A 20,502-nucleotide genomic window follows, 5' to 3' on the forward strand; every position below is an offset into this window, starting at 1 on the left:
GAGAATATTCTAGTCCTCCAAAGCTCCAATACTCGAATGACCAACACCTCCTAATCCTGCATTACACTCCATCCTCCTGCAGCCCTTCATATACTGCGCTTCCCCGAGCTGCAGTTATAAGGAGATAAGACTGCTTACTATATGAATGATTATATACATCTTGCACAACTGTCTCGACACATATATTTGTGAGATTTTTTTTGTGGACAAACATATACCTATCACTAAAGTGTGGGCAATTACAGTATATACCTTGTACCACTGTAGAGGCATTTATAAAATAAGTGGCACAACTGTCATTACTGTTATATAGCTGGCACTCCTGTTTGACACTTTTATATACCTGGCACCTCTGTGTGGACATTTATTTGTACTGACACTCCTTTGTGGACTTTGTGAAAGGGAAGAGACAGGTGTAGGAAAACAGTATCATTGAGCTCTTATGGTTTTGTATTCCGCATAGTCCTGGTACAATATCCAGCAGTTCCAGGTAAGGAGAAATGTGTGGCGATTATTAATTTGAGAAGTAAGGTTCTCCATGTGCCATAGGTCCTCCACTTTTTGAAACCAGAGCCTAAAAGAAGGGGGGTCTGAACATTTCCGGCAAAGATGCAGTCCTGTGCAGCATTAATAAGATGTCGTAGGATAGAAATCTTGTAGGAAATATTGGGAATGTTGCTGCGATGAAGTAGGAAGAAGGCTGCGGAGATTGGAATGGGGCAATCTGAGAAGGTGGAGATGATTCTCCAAAATTCCACCCAGAAGCCCTGTAGTATTGGGCATTCCCAGTAGATGTGGAAGACAGTCCTCTAGCAATGGCAGCAGTCTGGAGGAATATTGGGTATTATGGCATGTAATTTGTCAAACACTCAATACTTTTATTTTTTTTTATTTTTTTTGAAACATTGAATTTTTTATTTTTGAGAAATTGAAGAAAATACACAAAAACAGAACTGTACATATGTTATGTTTGTATCATCAAGAGAAATATAAGGTACAGTTTAAACTTTATACATGAAACAGAACAAAAATGTGAAAGAAAGAAATAACGTCCAGTTGGTCATTAAGAAACTAATTAGCATAAATCTAAAATTGCTCATAACTTGCTCAAAAATATCGTTTTTCAAAATAAAAACCACTGTTATCTACATTACAGCGCCAATCACATTATGTAGGAGATAGGCCATTTATAATCTGATGACAGAGCCTATAACTCTTCTTTATGTAGCAAATTTCGTAAGTCATAGTTTTTGTCCTTCTGATTAATGGGATATCTATCTAGTTTGGGATCAATTACTTTATTGAAATCTCCACAAAGGATTAAAGAACCTTGTTTGACCGATTGAACCAGGAGTAAAGAAATGTATGCTGATAGGTATTGGGTGCATACAGTGTTGAAATGGTAAATGGTACATTATTTAAAAGCAATTTGAGTATGAAAAATCTACCATCTGGATCCTGAACAGTGGAGATAAGTTGAAAAGCGATGCCGTTTTTGAAAGCCATCAAGACACGCTTTTTTTTATTTACTGCATGGGAAAAGAAAATATTTGGAAAATATTTATTCTGAATTCGGAAAATATCGCTGTCATTTATATGAGTTTTCTGTGCGCATATGATATCGCATTGTTGCTTCTGACGTTCATTCCAAAACAGAGACCTCTTGAAAGGGCTGTTGAGGCCCTTGACATTTAAGGTACATATTTTAAAAAACATCTTAAGTAAGTATCAATGCTCAAGAGTAAATGACATTTGATAATTAGGATGAGAAAAACATCACTATATAATATTGTGTTACAGAGAATGAAGGATATACATAAATTGGCACATGAAGTAGAATTGACCATACATAGTATATTATGATGAATACAGTTAAGTCACAATTGCCCAACCTGAAAAAATATAAAAAATTAGAGCAAAAACAAAATAACAGAACTTTAGAGTAGAACAGTTCTGGTTCTAAGTGAACCTGTCTGGTCTTTCCATATGACCTGGTGACTTCGAGGGTCGAGGAGATTTGACAGAAACAAAAAAACAAAAACAAAAAATTGTGGTGGAGGGTGTTCCAGTGGGTCGTTTAAAACATCAGGAATAGCAGGGTACATATCCCAAAATGTTGTGGCGCCAAGAAAGAAAATAGAGAATATATTGAGTGAAAGTCCTTGAACGGTGATCAAGTTGTAGGAGACTTCAGAGGTTTGGTAGCATCCACAGATATCCAGTCAGGTTAGATAGTCCCTCGTTTCTTAGGCAGTGGTGAAGTTGCGTTATCTTGAGAGGAACTAAGCTTCCATGTAGACATTAGAGATTCTGCTTCTTTGGGGGAAGAGATGATATGGGTCACACCATTCCTTCTGATTATCAATTTGACAGGAAATCCCCACTTGTAGGGAATATTATGAAAACGCAGTATTTGAGTAGATTTGGCAAATTCTCTTCTCCTCGCTAGTGTAGCTATTGATAGATCGGCATACAGAGAAATCTTTTGAAATCGTTCCGGCATGTCTTTATTGGAAGCAGCAGCTTTTAGAAGGGCATCCTTAAAATGAAAGAAGTGGAGGCGAGCCAAAACATCCCTAGGAACTGAAGTAGATAGATGCTTGGGTTTGGGGACCCTATGGGCCCTATCAATCGAGAAGTCTCTTTCAGGAGCTTTGGGTATTAGGGCAACAAATAAGTCTGACAGGAATTCTTCCAGATCATCATCTGAAATCAATTCAGGAATGTTGAAACTGACATTATTCCATCTCGAACGGTCCTCCAAGTCTGCCAGTTTCAGTTTGATAAGTGATAAATCATCGTCAGCTGCATTGTGTGCGTCTACCAAATTGTTATGTGCCTCAGTGAATTCTTCAATTTTATCTTTAAGGTCCACTGTTCGTTCACCTATAGATAAAATATCAGATCTAAGTGCAGCTACCGCTGTACGGATTTCAATATGGATAGATTCTTCAAGATCAGAAAGCAGGGATCTCATGTCAGATATAGTGACAGGGTGATCAGGAGGAAAATTATTATGAGTGGATAAGTCGCTTCTAGGTGAGTGGATATAAGTAAAATTACTCACACGTTTAGGAAAATCAGATGCAGTAAAGGAGGGAGAACGTTTACAGATCTCACCTTGTTTGTTCTGAAAGCTATTATCCCTTTCAAAGCTGTGTTCAGCGCTGGAATTAGGAGATGACTGCTTAGTTGATGTTTTCTTCAGTGTGGATGCTGCTGCGCCGCCTTGCCGAGCGCCATTTTGGGAGGTTACAGCACCAGTGAAGAAGGAGGTTAATTTTGTAGGGCCTCCTGGTTTTCTTCGGGTTGATCTCGGCATGACTGATGCCTGACCTTCTTAGCTGTCTGTACTGAGACTTTTGGTGCCTGGAGCAGGAGATATGTGCCCGATTTGAATCTCTTTAATCCCGCTGGTTCACGGAGCTCACCACTATTGCTGCTGCTCCGGTCTACATCCGGCCATGCTCAGGGACTCAATACCATCTAACGAGAATTTTATAGCTCTCTTGGTCTTGGCTGGAGATAGAAAAGCCCATGCGCTAAGCAGTACTGTCTCACTATTAGAGTAAAATAAATTTACAGGTTCAGGTCCCCTCTACTATTTGCATAGGAAAGGGATGGGGGGACGTCAACATGGTATAAATTGGAGACAGGGTAAGTCTCGTTGGGCCCTTGTTAGAGTGGAAAACTTCTAGAGGTGTTTTAGAGTGAGTAAAGCAGAATGGAGGAGGGAAAGAGTTGATTTGCCATCCAAAGCCAAGTGGGCTTGGATCTGAAATGTTGCTCAGAGAGTCCAGGGAGGGCCAGGAGTCATTCAACGCTAATGGGTAACACGCAAATGATCTATGAGGAACCATAGTTGAAAATGTGATTCGTTATTCCAAATATACTTGGTAAAGAGGGAAGTAATTCTGTCATTGAAGGATCTGGGAATGTGAATTGGCAAGGCCTGTAGGAGCTATACGGTACTGACATATAGCTGACACTACTGTGTAGGCACCAAAACATAGCTGATACAATCTGTTCATAAAACAAGCTCTTGTGTTCCTCTAGTCCTCATGGTATTAATCCTGATTTATTTATGTGATGAGCTAGAACCTGTTGCAGAGCTTTCTGCGACTGAAAATAAATTTCATTATTTAAATAGAACTTGCCGAAATTCAAGTGCTTGCTGCATATATAATCCCATTCAGGTGAATGGAACTGATTTTCAGTAACTGAAATTACTGCCATAAAATCTGCTGTGTGTGAATCCACCCTAATAGGGTATATAACATTGGTTGGCTAAACCAGAAAATCCTTGCAATACATTTCCCTAGTCGCCAAAGACACCCAAGCCCAATGCTGCGAGTGATACTTTTCTTTTCAGACCCTGATATGATATGTGTGGTGATAGAAATCTTAGTATACTGTCACATGATCTTTTTTTAGTGCAAGCAAGATCTCCCATTTCCAGATTCCATTACCCTGATGTATATAGACAGAGTATGTGATGATTGGAGGTTAAATGTCAAACATTTTTATTATTGCTATTGATGGAGAATATTCAAAGAAATATATATATATATTATGAAAAGATGTTCTGAAAAGCCGATATTGTAAAGTCATATGGATTTAAAGAGGCTCTGTCACCAGATTTTGCAGCCCCTATCTGCTATTGCAGCAGATAGGCGCTGCAATGTAGATTACAGTAACGTTTTTATTTTTAAAAAACGAGCATTTTTGGCCAAGTTATGACCATTTTCATATTTATGCAAATGAGGCTTGCAAAAGTACAACTGGGCGTGTTGAAAAGTAAAAGTCCAAGTGGGCGTGTATTATGTGCGTACATCGGGGCGTGTTTACTACTTTTACTAGCTGGGCGTTCTGACGAGAAGTATCATCCACTTCTCTTCAGAACGCCCAGCTTCTGGCAGTGCAGATCTGTGACGTCACTCACAGGTCCTGCATCGTGTCGGCCACATCGGCACCAGAGGCTACAGATGATTCTGCAGCAGCATCAGCATTTGCAGGTAAGTAGCTACATCGACTTACCTGCAAACGCCGATGCTGCTGCAGAATCAACTGAAGCCTCTGGTGCCGATGTGTCCTCGCTCGTCTGACACGATGCAGGACCTGTGAGTGACAACACAGCGTGATCTCTGGAGAACACGGCTGTGTCTGCACTGCCAGAAGCTGGGCGTTCTGAAGAGAAGTGGATGATACTTCTATACACAACGCCCAGCTAGTAAAAGTAGTAAACACGCCCCGATGTACGCACATAATACACGCACAGTTGTACTTTTACTTTTCAACACGCCCAGTTGTACTTTTGCAAGCCTCATTTGCATAAATACGAAAATGGTCATAACTTGGTCAAAAATGCTCGTTTTTTAAAAATAAAAACGTTACTGTAATCTACATTGCAGCGCCGATCTGCTGCAATAGCAGATAGGGGCTGCAAAATCTGGTGACAGAGCCTCTTTAACCCTGCAAAATTGTACATATACCAAAATCTATGCAATATTGCCAATACGTATTAGATACTTGTTAACTGGTCTCATCAATTTTCGCTGGATCTACTGTCAAGTTAATGCTGAGAAACACGTTCATAGACATAAAATATTAAAATGAAAAAATAAATATATAATACATTAATTGTAAGATTAATCAAGTGCTGCCAGGCTTCCTGTCAACTCTATTTGCCAAAAACTGCACCATATTGCGTTTTTGCACAAATCAGAGCGGTTTTCAAATGATTGTTTAAGGTTTTTCCATCGTCGCATTCAAAGAGATATAACTTCTTTATTTTTCCGTCGACATAGCTGTATAAGGACAATGTTTTTGTGGGACAAGTTGTATTTTTTAATAGCACCATTTTGGGGTACATATATGTTATTGATTAACTTTTTATTGACTTTTTTGGTGGGGTAGAGTAAAAAAAATGGAAATTTCACCATTCTTTTTTTGCATCTTAAATTTACGCCGTTTACCTTGTGGTATAAATAACATAATAACTTTATTCAGCAAGTCGTTACGATTGCGGCGATACCATATTTATAAAGTTTTTTTTATGTTTTACTACTTTTACACAGTAAAAACACTTTTTTTTCAAAATTATTTGTTTTTGTGTTTCCATATTTGAAGAGCCATAACTTTTTTATTTTTCCGCCTATGCGGCTTTTTTTTTGCGGGACAACTTGCAGTTTGTATTGGTACAATTTTGGAGTACATGCGAGTTTTTGATCACTTTTTATCAAATCTTTTTGAAGGCAGGATGAACATAAAATAGCAATTCTGACGTTGTTTTTTATTTTAGTTTTTACAGCGTTCACCGTGCAAGTTAAATAATGTAATTGTTTTACAGTTGGGGTCATTACGGACGCGGCGATACCAAATATGTGTAATTATTTACTTTTTTTCATAATAAAGTATTTGGTAAGGGGGAAAAAGTGGGTTTTAATTTTTTTTACTTGGGACTTTTTATTTATTTATTTCAAACTTTCTTAAGCCTTTTAAACTTTTTTTTTAGTCCCACTAGGGGACTTTACTGTGCGATCTTTTGATCGCTTTTATAATACCCTGAAATACTCCAGTATTGCATTGTATTATTGCCTGTCAGTGTAAAACTAACAGGCATCTGTTAGACCATACCTTTGGCATGGCCTAACATGCAATCACTAGAGGCAGACCTGGGAGCCTTTGTTAGGCCCCCGGCTGCCATAGAAACCATTGACACACCGCGATTGCACCGCGGGATGTCAGTGGGGTAGGAGAGGGAGCCCCCTCCCTCCAAAAGCTCGTTATTGAGCGCCGCATCTGAGGGGTTAAATATGATCGGAGACCACTGCTTGTGGTTGCCCTGAAGCCCGAGGCTGTTCGCAACAGAACGGGCTTCAGGAGATCACCGCCCGATGCGAGACAAGTTCTTTTGAGATGCCACCGTCAAAAGGCGGCGCTTCAGATGAACTACCCCGAACGGCCGCCGTAATACCGTGTTTCCCCGAAAGTAAGACAGTGTCTTACTTTCTTTTTATCCCCAAAAGCCCCACTATGTCTTATTTTCGGGGTATGTCTTATATTGAAAAAAATATATATTTTTTTTTTATTTTTTTTTTCACAAACTTTATTTAACTGTTTTACATTTTTTTTTTTTGTCCCACCAGGGGACTTCACTATGCGATGTGCCGATCGCATATATAATGCTTTGGTATACTTAGTATACCGAAGCATTATTGCCTGTCAGTGTAAAACTGACAGGCAACCTATTAGGTCATGCCTCCGGCATCGCCTAACAGGCAGATGCTGAAGGCAGACCTGGGGGTCTTTGTTAGACCCCCGGCTGTCATGGAAACCCGACGGCGACCCGCGATTTGTTTGCGGGGGCGCCGATCGGGTGACAGAGGGAGCTCCCCCCTCTGTCAAACACATTAAATGCCGCTGTCACTATTGACAGCGGCATTTAATGGGTTAAACTGCCGGAATCGGCGCGCGCTTCGATTCCGGCAGTTGCAGCAGGAGCCAGGCTGTGTATAACAGCCGTGCTCCTGCCGCTGATCGCGTGGGTACAGTTTCAGTACCCGCGCCATCACAGGACGGATATATCCGTCCTCCTGCGCGAACTAGCAGCTGCTGAGGACGGATATATCCGTCCTTCGGCGTTAAGTGGGAGTGGAAGTGGGCAGGAGGCGGCAATACCCCCGTGTTTCCCCGAAAGTAAGACATATGTCTTACTTTCGGGGTACGGCTTATATTAGCCGACCCCCCTGAAACCCCCGATACGTCTTACAATCGGGGGTGTCTTACTATCGGGGAAACACGGTAATACTATACGGTTCTCATTAAGGGCTTAATCTCTGCAGGTAAACAGCAATTTTATCTGTAGAAACCTCGGCCGGACAGGGGCTGCTACGTGTGTCCCTACCCTAAGAACTAGTCCTGCTTAGCATATATATCCTCTACTAACCATATACAAATAGGATGATTGTCTGTTTTTGTCTAAAAAATCAAAGATCTCTCAGATGAAAATTATAATGAGCAATTTGTCTATTAAAATACATGTTAATTGAGTTGTCGGGAAAACTAATTTGAAATACCTTTTTAGGAAATGCTAAATTAATAGAACGGAGTCTCCCATTTAGGACCCTCATCTATCAGCCAGAGCGGATAACTGCTGAAAAGAGCATTTCTGGTTGTGGAGGACCCAGCATGACCGTGCGTTACATAGATTCACCATATTCGATGGGAATTATGTAATTCTTAATTTCTCCTGTGGTGGCGCTGCAGGGGAATTGAGCACTTGCTGACATTTTACCACATACTGTTGATTGTTGGGGGTTCCATCAGCAGGACACCCTCTGATCAGCTTATTGTCTGAGGAACCTTCTAACAAAAAGGAATTGTCCAAAGTGCACATCCTATTAATTGTATAGAGGTGGGAAAAGATGAACAGTCGGACACTTTCTCCTTATCGCAGAATAAAGTAGGAAATTGCACAAGAAAAAAAACAACCTGTCTGATCAACTTTTCAGTAAACAGCTAATTATATCTTGGTTGCATGTTTAATAAACAGACTGTTGCCCAGAACTATCTGTCCCAATTAGGCAAGGACCCAGAAAGACAGCAATCGGAGAAGGGGATCAAAAGGTCAGACTGTAGTCAAAGAGGAGGGAGGTCACTTAAGGAGTAGAAGCGTTCAGTTGTGGATTCTTTAATTAGTGGCAGATAGACTGGATAAGTATTTGCCACATGAGACTCCCTCTCATGACTTGATATGGCAGAATAAGACTCATATTGCATTCCATCCATTTCTACTCTACTGAAGATTCCTATAGAATGACTGCATGTTATGAAATGGTGTTCAAAAGTTACTGACACATTTCAATGTATATGTATTCATTAGCAGATATAGTATTCAGTGACTCTAGGTGGTGATGATGACTAAACTGTCTTTTGTGTCAAAGTGAATTTTTTGTTAGGTAGTCAGTCTTATCTGCCGTTCATCTGACAACTATTTTCTGTCTAATCTCTAGGGACATCTTTAGATCCCATGTTGGCACTAAAGTCATAACTGCATGGCTGCAAGGCAACAATGATATTCACTATAATAATATAATACTCATCTATGTTCAGAAACCAATCGTGCTGTAATCTCATAACCTTCATGACTTTATCAGTATGCCTACGGAGCAGGGACTACTAATGTCTGTAGACTCCACTGACCAGTACAGATGCACCCATTTTTCTTGAATTTTAAGTTATACAATATATAAACTACTACCCAGGTCATGTTTTTGCAGTACATGCTAGAATACAAAAAAAAAAAATCAAACCAATAATGGAGAGACAAGCTACAACATTATGTTATGGTTTACAAAACTAAATTCTAATGGTATGTGCACATACGGAAACTACAAAGAATTAAGAGGGTTTTACAGTGGGCAATTATCCGGCAGACAAGCGTTCATAGAACGTGAATAGGGCAGCGATCAGCAGATGAAAGAGCAAACGCTCGATCATCTGCTGGTTGTACCGTTTTAAAAAAAGTTAAATATTATCGTTGTCGGCAGCACATCTCCCTGTGTAAACAGGCAGATGCGCTGCCGACATGATAATAATGTATGGGGACTAGCGTTCATAGTAACGACCGCTCGTCCCCATCCATAGCTCAGTGTGAAAGGAGCAAACGAGCGCTGATCAACGATGTCTCGTTGATTGGCGCTCGCTGCACCGACCGATTATCGACCGGTGTAGAAGGGCCTTAACTCTACAAGATATATACAAGATACATAGAAATACATGGGGCTTCAGTGGATAATCCTTTGCAAGTGGATGAAAGGTTTTCATTCCCTCTAAACATAACAGATCTCCACTCTTTAATCTGCAGTGGTTTAGAAATGATAAGCATGTAAGACAAGGTTCAGTCTAGGTTGAGCTGCTCGTCTCTGTACCAGCCTGAACGCACAAAAACTCCAGCAGCTGCCTCTGGTCTTGGATATCTCAGAGAGCAGAAATAAGGAAGGATGGGAGGACGTGCAGGGAACTCTATCTATTTCACTGTATGTAACGCGTTTGGAACCTGAGTGCTCTACTAGCATACCAAGGCTTATTTAAAACATTCTATGAAGGGGTATGAGGTAAAGAGTGGGAGTCTTATTGGAAGGGAGAGCACTTGTTGGAAGGGAGAGCAGTTAATAGGTCTCCTTATCTGATGGTTCAGCACTATGATATACTATATTAGGAGCTGATCCTTTAGAAATTAGATATTTGCATTAAAAGGGTTCTCTAGGATTATGTCAATAGACATGATGGAATTTCCTAATAGAGCATCTTGAGAACCATAAAAGCAGGAGAGGTGGGTAACGTGGGTTGGAATACTTCCATGCTTGCACCATTCATCCGAGAACATAACATAAGCACATAATCCAGTCCCATATTCTACCCCTTACTACATGAAAAAAAATCATTCCATGCAGAAGAGTAATCTTAATTATTGCATATTTTCATTGACTTTCATGGTAGAATAACTGAATGCTAATAACTTATTTAGTATGACACAACCAAATAATCACTGTAACAGAGTTGTTTTTAGAAGCCCCATAGGATTGATACACAGGTCTGGACAATACAATTGCTCATGAGCCAGTGCCCTGGTAAAAGAATAATCCGAGCAAGTCTGTGACAAGGTTATTGAGAAGTACCAGTTCGGAAACAATGCCAAGTCACTGAACATTAGAATACAGTTGAGGCTGTGTTCATGCTATGTTCTCCTACTCGTCTTTTTTCTCCAAAAGTGGGAACAGATCTTAGTACAAAGAGAAGGGAAACATTCCCAAACATTTTCTTCTCCTTTGTATTAGGATCTGGCCCCACTGCTGAAGAAAAAATACATATAAGAGAATTGATCTCCTGAATGTAGCGTGAAGGACGTCTATGTCTAAATGTAGAGCAGACTGTCCAGTGAAGGAGGCCACCGAGAGAGCTATGATGGAGATTGAATCTGAGATAGAATATATTATGTATACGCTAACTGTTGCCCAGGTGTTTTCTTAGTGACAGCTTTATGTGAGTGGCAAAAAGAAAATCATTGTTGAAATTATGTAAAGACCCTAAAATCGAGTAGATAGGTTCCATGGTCTGATGAGACCAAAGTTTAGATTTTTGGTCATAAAATCCAAAACAACCTACCAAGAACTTACCAACCCTACCATAAAGAATGATGATGGCCATGCTTTGGAAATACTTCTTTCGGTAGGTTGTGGAAACCTACACTAGTGAAAGTTTGTGGCTGGACTTAAAGGGGTTATCCAGTACCATAAAATTATATGGCAATTATCCAATAACTCTATATTAGGTAACTTACTAATATACTTCTTATTAAAGTCTGCCCGTTCGCGGACTAAGAACACAGTCACATGTTCCCAGTCCTGTAGTGCATTCAGCAGTGATGATGTGGCGACACAGGCCCACGTGACCAAGATGGTTTTCGCATTGGCACGTCAGCAAGTCACATGACTGCTTGGGGGCTGGCACAGTGACGCTGTTGAGGAAGCAAGCCTGCCCCCTTTTTCCACTCCGCTCTCTCGGCAGCACACTGCCCAGTTCATGCACAATGTGGGCGGGGATATAGGAGCACAGGGGAAAGAAGAGGATCCTGGGATTTGTAGTTTTACAGCACAAGTTTAAACTGCAAGTACCGCCTCATTCCCAAAAGATAACAAGCTGCTTTGGCATAACATTGGGGTGCTAGAAGTAATGTCAAATTATGTTTTTGGCCACTCAAACTACTAGTGAAGGTGTTTGCAGGTGGCTTTGTGGAATTGTTTTCTTTGGGTGCCCTGGATAAACCCTTTAACCTGTTTGTTCAAGTCCTCATGCAACTTGACAGAGCCTTAACACTGATGCAAAGAAGAATTGAAGACAATTGCAATATCTAAGGCTGTAATTGTATAGCGATGCATTCACCTATTTTGTATCTAATGATTGTAATTTGTTTTCACTTTGATATTTTTCTGTTGATCAATGTCAGATAATGTCTAGTTACTCCTCAATGTTACACAAATAAGCATGAAAACTTTCTGGAGAGGGAAGTGAATACCATTGTAGGAGCTGTATCTTCCCATATAGAGGCTCTGTCACAACTTTATTAATGCCCAATCTCCTAACTAATCTCATACGTGCTGTTACACTGATAATTCCAGTGAAAATTTTATCCAAAAACGTTTAATATTTTTAAAAGTTATGAGCATTTTTCCAAAAATGCAAATGAAGCTATACTAGCCATAGGGGTGGTAATGTTGTGTTTACATTTCTGGCTGCAGCTCCTTCAACACAACGACTCAGCGCTCATCCAGGAAGACGGTTGTAGGAGCTGCGGCCAGAAGTGTAACACAGCGTGATTTCGCTATTGAAGCTGAGATCACGCTGTGCAGGAAGGGGAGAAGCTGTAAGACACTGATTGGACAGCATCACACTAACAACACAATCCCCGCCCAAAGAGAAAGAGCAGTGTTACCGCCCCTTTGACTAGTATATTTAGAAAAAAATCTCATAAATTAAATAATAAAAGTTTTTGGGATACAATTTTCATCAGAATGACAGCACCTAACAGATTAGTTAGGAGATTGGGCATTAATAAAGTAGTGACAGGTTCTCTTTAAATTTTAACTTACATCTTCTCACAAAAGTATCTCTGTATTACATGAATTACCTTACCATTATTTTACATATGATTTAAAATGCTTGGAGTCCACAAAAGCTGAAGGGGCATAGACCATCACACAAATCCCTCTGATCTCTTGGCGCAATGCTGCCAACTTTAAAAATACTAAGCGGTACACAGAATAATAAAGAATAATTACATAACTAAGACAAGAAATTGAGATTATCTAAGACAGTAGAAAGAACAAGTAGTAGCTTGGACCTTTGATTTACCCATCTTCTTCTCTAAGCATCTGTCACAGAAGTCTGATACTCAGTTTGCTTTCAGCCAGCCACTGTTGAGCTGTATTTTTGACAGCTTTGCTTAGCATTTTCTCTCCTTCTCTGCCAGTGGTCAGAAGGATTTCTGGGAGATTTAGCGAGTCAGTCACCTGTCCCCAATGTAATAAAATAGATTCACACATTTACTGTGTCTTTTTATAGAGAATGACTTGGTGCAATACAGTCAGAGGAAACAAGTAAATATTAAAGGCAACACAACAGGGTAATACTAAGTACTATGAAATGTGTCATTGCTGTGGGATACTATGTTAGCACTAATAATATGTAGTAGTAATAACGCTAGATGATATTTCCAAAGTTAAATCTGGGAATAAATGATGGAAAATTGATATATACATTTATATATATATACACACATTTATACAGTACTGTGCAAAAGTTTTAGGCAATTGTGGAAAAATGCTGCAAAGTAAGAAAGCTTTCAAAAATTGAAGTGTTAAAAGATTTTACTTATGAATAAACAAAATGCAAAGTGAATAAACAGAAGAGAAATCTACATCAAACCAATATTTGTGTTGGCCACCCTTTGCTTTCAAAACAGCATCAATTTTTCGAGGTACACTTGCACACAGATTATGAAGGAACGCGGCAGGGAGGGTGTTCCAAACATCTAGGAGAACTAACCTCAGATCTTCTGTGGATGTAGGTTGTGGATGTAGGTTTCCTCAAATCCATCTGTCTCTTCTTTTAATCCCAGACAGACTCAATAATATTGAGATCAGGGCTCTGTGGGGGCCATATCATTACTTTTAGGGATCCTTGTTCTTCTTTACATTGAAGAGAGTTTTTAATGACATTGGCTGTGTGTTTCGGGTCGTAGTCCTGCTGCAGAATAAATTTTTGGAGCCAATCAGACGCCTCCCTGATGGTATTGCATGATGGATAAGAATCTGCCTGTATTTCTCAGCATCGAGAACACCATTAATCCTGACCAAATCCCCAACTCCAAAATGCAGTCCCAAACTTGCAAGGAACCTCCACCATGCTTCACTGTTGCCTGTAGACACTCATTATTGTACCAATCTCCAGCCCTTCGGCGAACAAACTGCCTTCTGTTCCAGCCAAACGGTTCAAATTTTGACTCATCAGTCCAGAGAACCTGCTGCTATTGGCATAGTTGAGCCGCTTGGCCTTGTTCCCATGTCGAAGGTATGGCTTTTTGGCCGCAATTCTACCAGGAATACCACTTCTGGCCAGACTTCTCCGAACAGTAAAGGGGTGTACCTGGGTCCCACTGGTTTCTGTCAGTTCTGAGCTGATGGTACTGCTGGACACCTTCCGATTTTGAAGGGAAGTAAGCATGATGTGTCTATGATCTGCTGCACTAAGTCCTCAACGTTGCCCATTCTTTGTGCTTCGTACATCTTGAAACCCCAGTCTGCTTTGAAATCATTGCCTGGGATAGACCTTGCTGATGCAGTATAGTTACCTTGTGTCTTGTTGCTGTGCTCAGTTTTGCCATGGTGGATCTGTGATATAAACCCACCTTTCTTAGCAGAGTTTGTGCTGTTTTTCACCCAGTTTTAATTCTCCTACACAGCTGTTTCTGTCAACCTACATATGAAAATGATGATCATTATCATCTGTTTGGTATAATTGGTTAATCATACACTTGACTATAATCCTACAAAATCCTTTGTGAAGACTTTGTGCAAGTGTATCTAGAAGAATTGATGCTGTTTTAGAGGCAAAGGGTGGTCACACCAAATATTGATTTGATTTAGATTTCTCTTCTGTTCATTCACTTTGTATTTTGTTAATTGATAAGAAAAAACTATTAACACTTCTATTTTTAAAAGCATTTTTACTTTGCAGCATTTTTCCACTTCTGCCTAAAACGTTTGCACAGTACTGTATCTATACATTGAAAGCTCTCCAAAAGACCACCAATTTGAGAAGACCACCCCTTTATTCAGACCAGATTACCCTAGACAGATTTTCTGTTCCACCATATAATATACATGCTGGTCATGTTCTTTGAAAAGAGCACCCCTAGAAAACCACATTTTTGTCCAATTTTGAATGGTTGTTTCAAAGAGGTTTCACTGTACATACATATTGCATATTACAATAATATTATTATATGATGATATACATGTTACCGAGTAATAAGGTTTAATTATTTACAACATTTTTTTTTCCTCAGCAATTAAAAAAGGACCCGGTCCTGCAAAACCAGCTGCAAAGCCGGCGGCAAAAACAGCTGAAAAAGATGTCCCTAAAGAAGAGCCAAAAGGTAATACTATTTAACACTGTGTTATTACACTGAAGCTCCATTTTTGGTGGTTTGTCCAAAATTTCACTGGTATGGTGTAAGTCCCAATTGATCTGATTGGACGTGGCCCAATAGGGGCTCACAGCAGAAGACTTCCAGTAGCTTCTAGAGTTGACACCAACAAATGGAGGCAGTGAAGTCCTTGACTGATCCCTTCCATGCAGTATGCATGTCAAAGATGCTACTCTCCTACCTGGAGGTTAGTTTGAAATTATCCATTGTAGTCAATTGAGGACAGCTATAAGATAAAGCTCGGTGTAGCTAATTCTGATTACATATCCCATAGGAGGTATCTCATCATGAAGCTCCAAAAATTGGAGGTACACTTTAAAGTCCCATTGACACAACCACAAATAATCATGATGAAATCCCACTAGGTGAACTGAAGAAAATAGGAAAATGAGAACAAAGTAACTGGTGCACTAGATGTATAATGAATTTAAAAAAATGTTTGATGACAATCTAATAAATTTGGCTCTGAAATATAAAGACTATGTTGTTTTTCTGGTTTTATTGATCAATGTAGTGTTTACTGTCACTGAGTTATGGTTTAGTTTGTCTTTTATCTGTCGGTTATATTTTACATGTGGTTGAATATACAAAGATTGTCAGTTGTTGAAATGTTTGTATTGGTTTATGTATTGTGTGGTCAATATGTGGCCCGTCAGTATATTCAAGTAATAGATGTAGTGTGTAAATTGTAGGAAATTGTCTACTTGTCACGCTAAGAGGGCTCCTTAGGAAATAGTTCTTCTAGAAAACAATCAATAATATGGAGAAATGTGATAATAATAGGAAAAATAATAATGATAATAATAATAGAAAAAATAGGTTATAAATTAAAGGCTTATTTTATGGCTTAAACTAATTTGTGGTTACATTACACCACAAAAATAAACGTTTTTATTAAATATCAAAAATTTTTATCTAAATTTACAATACGATGTAGGATACATTTTACATCAAGTAATAATGGCTATAAGCATTTTTGGTTGGTGAGAACAAAAATTAATTGGAATGATGATTATAGTAAGGTCACACAGGAGTCACTTGTACCCACCAGAAGAATCTAATCTTAGGATTAACCCAACATCTATACATAACATGCACGTCCAATATTAATTGCATCATAATCTTGATATGCACGGCGATAAAGTCTAATATGTTATTTATTAGTCATTCTATGACTAGCTCCAAAGTTACCTCCTTATGGGGTTGTCTTCTTAATGACCTTTGGATCCCATTATTGTGTTAGAGCTTGGCCCACTAGAAGATCCCCTGGTACTCTGGTGGGCCACTTCAACCCTGATAATGATGATAATAATAATATTAATAATTAACCTTTATTTATATACAAAATAACTTCACACATTAGTTTATTTATCGCTAAATGACTTTTCTAGGTGTTCCCATTGTACAGTGTAGCATCTCGTACTGTATCTCATATCTATCTCACCATCTGCTTGATCTGTTTGCCTATTGTACTTTTTAAAGTTAAAAAAGTTTTAAAAAACATTTTTTTACACTCAAACTTAGTTTTTTTTTAAAATATATAAAATTTTGGCCCTTCCATGTTTTTAGTGTTCTAATCTTGAGAGGGCATCAACTTTTTTTTATGGAAAGATTGTAAATTAGTTTCTTATAATATTTGTCAGTATTTTTATTACTACAAAAAGTACAGTTTTTCAGAAACTCTTGTGTTTTGCAATAGATGGTCTCAATTTGAGAAAGCCCGCCGATAAAATCTTCTGACATATTTCAATGCCATGTCAGAAGATATTTAAAGGTGCATATGCCCTTTAAACAAACACAGGTCGTTGTTGTGGGGATAAAAATCTTACCCTAAAGCAGTCCAATTAATGGTATTTATCGTCATTTATCGGAGAGAACCCTATTTTTCATGATGACACGATGACACAATGGTGGATATTTATGAAAACTGCCCCACAGGAAAAAGTTGCTGTAACTACTCTCAACAAACAATATTGAGGGAATTTATCAATTGATTGGCTCTGGTATTTTGGCGCAAAACAGTCACAAATTATGGCAGACGCCAGATTTGTGGTATGATTTGTGACTTTTGTCTCCTCTCGCCACTTTTGAAAAGTGGCAAGAAAAGAGAGTACATTTTATTGGGATTGTGGTCAACATATGCCCTGTGCATTTTCTTAGATTTTATTCTAGTGGTTCCCAGCTTTTTCTAGTATACTGACTTTATAAATGTCCCCATTGATGCCACAAAAGTGTGCTTAACAACAGAGAGCATATCTAAAATCAATACTCATGTGCATGCTTTCCTGTTTTGAATGTTTTAGTTGGGTTATAATAATGCAGAGCTGGGTTATAAGTAAGGCCTTCACCATCTTCCTCAATTAATTATTTATTGTTGATGCTTGGATTGGAAAATTGGGACCTGGGCACTGACTGATACTAGTATTTGGGCAGTGTATGGTGCTGTTATTAGTGCACTCTATGGCATTATTATTTATGCACTATATAGAACTATTATCTAGTCATTGCAGTGGTAATATTTTATGCACAGTTTCTTTGTGATTCAGCTACTGTTGACAACCTTTTAATAAGTTTCAGCTGAATACATGTTCTAAGATTATAGTCTTTATACCCATCCTTAAAACTAAAATAAAAAATGAACCCCCCCCCCCATAAATACCACATAAACCGACCATGCTTGGATAATACATATTTGGGTAGAGCGATCCCAGTCCTAGTTGGACTCATACGTACCTAATGCTATTGGGTGGTGAGAGCCTGTGCAGTATTCTCATCTACAGAGCAACTGCATTTTTAGCAAACCACAGTGTGGAGAATTGCCACAAGGGTGAAGATAAAGTTGTGGAGGAGGAAACAAAAACCAGGCCCTTCTATAATACTTGGCAAAGCCTGGCACCATATGGGGGGCCCATTTTGATCATTGCGATGTGCCCTCTGTCTTTTATTGTTGCCATTAGGGATCCTACACATTATTTTGCCCAGGGAACTCCAGAAACCTTGATCCAGCCCTGCAATAATGTATTTTTATTAACTCTTCATCAGCACTGATGAACTGAATTGTCTTTTGCTGAAAGTTGTATCTCTTGTTGTGTCATCAGTATTTAATTGCAATTTTCATAAAAAAGACATGTTTAGCTGACACTCTTAATATATTTGTAATATATTAATAATCTATTAAAATTGAATAATTTATTCATTATTTAATCTGTTTTATGTGCAGTTTCTATACTACATGTGTGTTTGTATTATATGTGCTGAATGTGCATGGCTGCATGTCAAAGTTATCAAACTGTCATCAGTGACGTCATCGAAGATTCCAAAACTTCTTGGGTTGGGTGATGAGGATGAAGAAACATTTTCAAGTTGGGTATGAATAGTGTCTGATGTCATCAAGGAAGACAGAAAAGTTCACTGTGGCAGAAAAGCACACAGATCCTTCAATATCTTGAATCCAGGTTATTTCCACTAGTTCCATGAACATCCTGATTCTTCTTCAGGCAAACAGGATTGGATGGTATAGAACTCGTGGCATGAAATGGTCTCATTTCTATTTTTTGTATTAATCATTTATTGTGTCAATTTTCATTCTTTGATTTACAGGAGCCCTTGATGAACTTCCACCAGATGGTAAGTGTTCTTCACAAAGGTAAATATCTAATACTGTCAGACTGCTGAAAGATATAGTCAACATGAACATCTGAAGAAATCCAGAAATATCAAAGCGTGAAGAAGTTCTGGGGATTGGATTTTTTTATTTTTTTTTTTAAATGAATGCAATCAAATAATGTTGAAGAGAACCAAGATAATGAGTACTATTCAAGACCCTACTATACTTGAAACCATAGATATTTCCATTTTATATATAACTACAGCAAAAGGGAACATCTACAATCAAACTGAGACATACTAACAAGAAAGATCTAACGGAATAAGACCAGATTTTTTTTCCTGCAGTCAAATCTACCAGGCTTGTTATCGTACAACTGCAACTATCAAAATGAAGGACGAGAAAACAATGAAAAAATTCTGCATACAAAACTGACCTTGTGAAGTCATTATTTCTGAAACATGAGGGCATTATCTTCAATGGACTCAACGTCACTATTGAAATAGGCAAAAAAACTAACTATTTAATGGTACCTCATAGTTATATAGTGGGTAGAAAAAGTCTATCAAGTTCAACTTTTTATACTTACAAACCAGAGGAGGTCAAAAGCCATCCTTGAACAGCATAGACCCATTTACTATACAGTGTAAAGAATCCTTCCTGATCCCTACTAGCAATAGGACAGATTCCCAGATCAGCATTCTATGTAATTAATACCCATAACCCTGTATACTGTATTACTCAAGCAAAATATTTAACCCTTGTTTAAATGTATCCATTCTGTCGGCCAATACCAAATCATGTGGGAGCAGGTTCCATAATTCATTCATATTTTGAGATTAAACCTCTCTTCATTTAACCCCAGAGAATGACCTTGTGTTCTCTACGAGGTACGCAAATCACAAACATTGTGATAGGGGCCATAGTGGTTATAATTTGTAGTCGGGTACATTATTTAAAACATATTATACATAGATTAGAGGTTGGAAAACCCCCTCCAAGCAATAAATGACAATATTATAATTATATTATATAACCCTTTCTTGATACAATCTGCTAAGTGCTGCTCTCCTTTTGGCTTTGAAATACTAGGTCCCATTTTCTTGTTTTCTTATAACAGATTTAATTCATAATTGTATTGAAAAAATAATTATGGTTGTTTGCTAACTTATAATATTGTTATTGTCTTGATTATAGACACAAATCCTGAAGAACGTGCCCCTGAACTAATAGGATTATTTATTAAGGCACCAGAAAATTTATCAGTGGAAAATGGTAGGTATGAAACAAAAGGTATCATTGAATATAAGAATGTATCCATGTGTCATGCCCCGCCCCTCATGCCCTGCACTAGGCATAACATAATGCATCCATTAGGCCCAGAAAACATTGATGAACACTCCCCCAGTTTATTTTTATGTCGGACATCCCTCTAGTCGGAACAGAATCTCAGATAGATCAAATTCTGTGCAATTCCACACCAAAAATGAACTATATTTAACATATATGCCCTTATTGCAGTGCTTTACTATTATATGCATACACAATATTTACAATATACAATCATTCATGTACATGAAGAAATTTATGGAGATATAGCAATTGTAGAGTTCTACTATTTGGC

General features: G+C 38.5%; 1 protein-coding gene across 1 annotated transcript in view; it reads left to right on the plus strand.

Moving 5' to 3' along the window:
• The first annotated feature begins 3,620 nt into the window (after window positions 1-3,620).
• The window catches only part of MYBPC2 (myosin binding protein C2), a 93,044-nt gene continuing 76,162 nt past the window's right edge, over window positions 3,621-20,502 (plus strand). Inside the window, exons 1-4 of the mRNA XM_075840811.1 lie at window positions 3,621-3,657; window positions 15,131-15,220; window positions 18,872-18,898; window positions 20,076-20,153. Of these exons, the coding sequence (XP_075696926.1) occupies window positions 3,621-3,657; window positions 15,131-15,220; window positions 18,872-18,898; window positions 20,076-20,153 (232 nt within the window). The remainder of the gene's footprint in view (window positions 3,658-15,130; window positions 15,221-18,871; window positions 18,899-20,075; window positions 20,154-20,502) is intronic.

This window comes from Rhinoderma darwinii, chromosome 10 (assembly GCF_050947455.1).
Source record: "Rhinoderma darwinii isolate aRhiDar2 chromosome 10, aRhiDar2.hap1, whole genome shotgun sequence".
NCBI classification, from domain to species: Eukaryota; Metazoa; Chordata; class Amphibia; order Anura; family Rhinodermatidae; genus Rhinoderma; species Rhinoderma darwinii.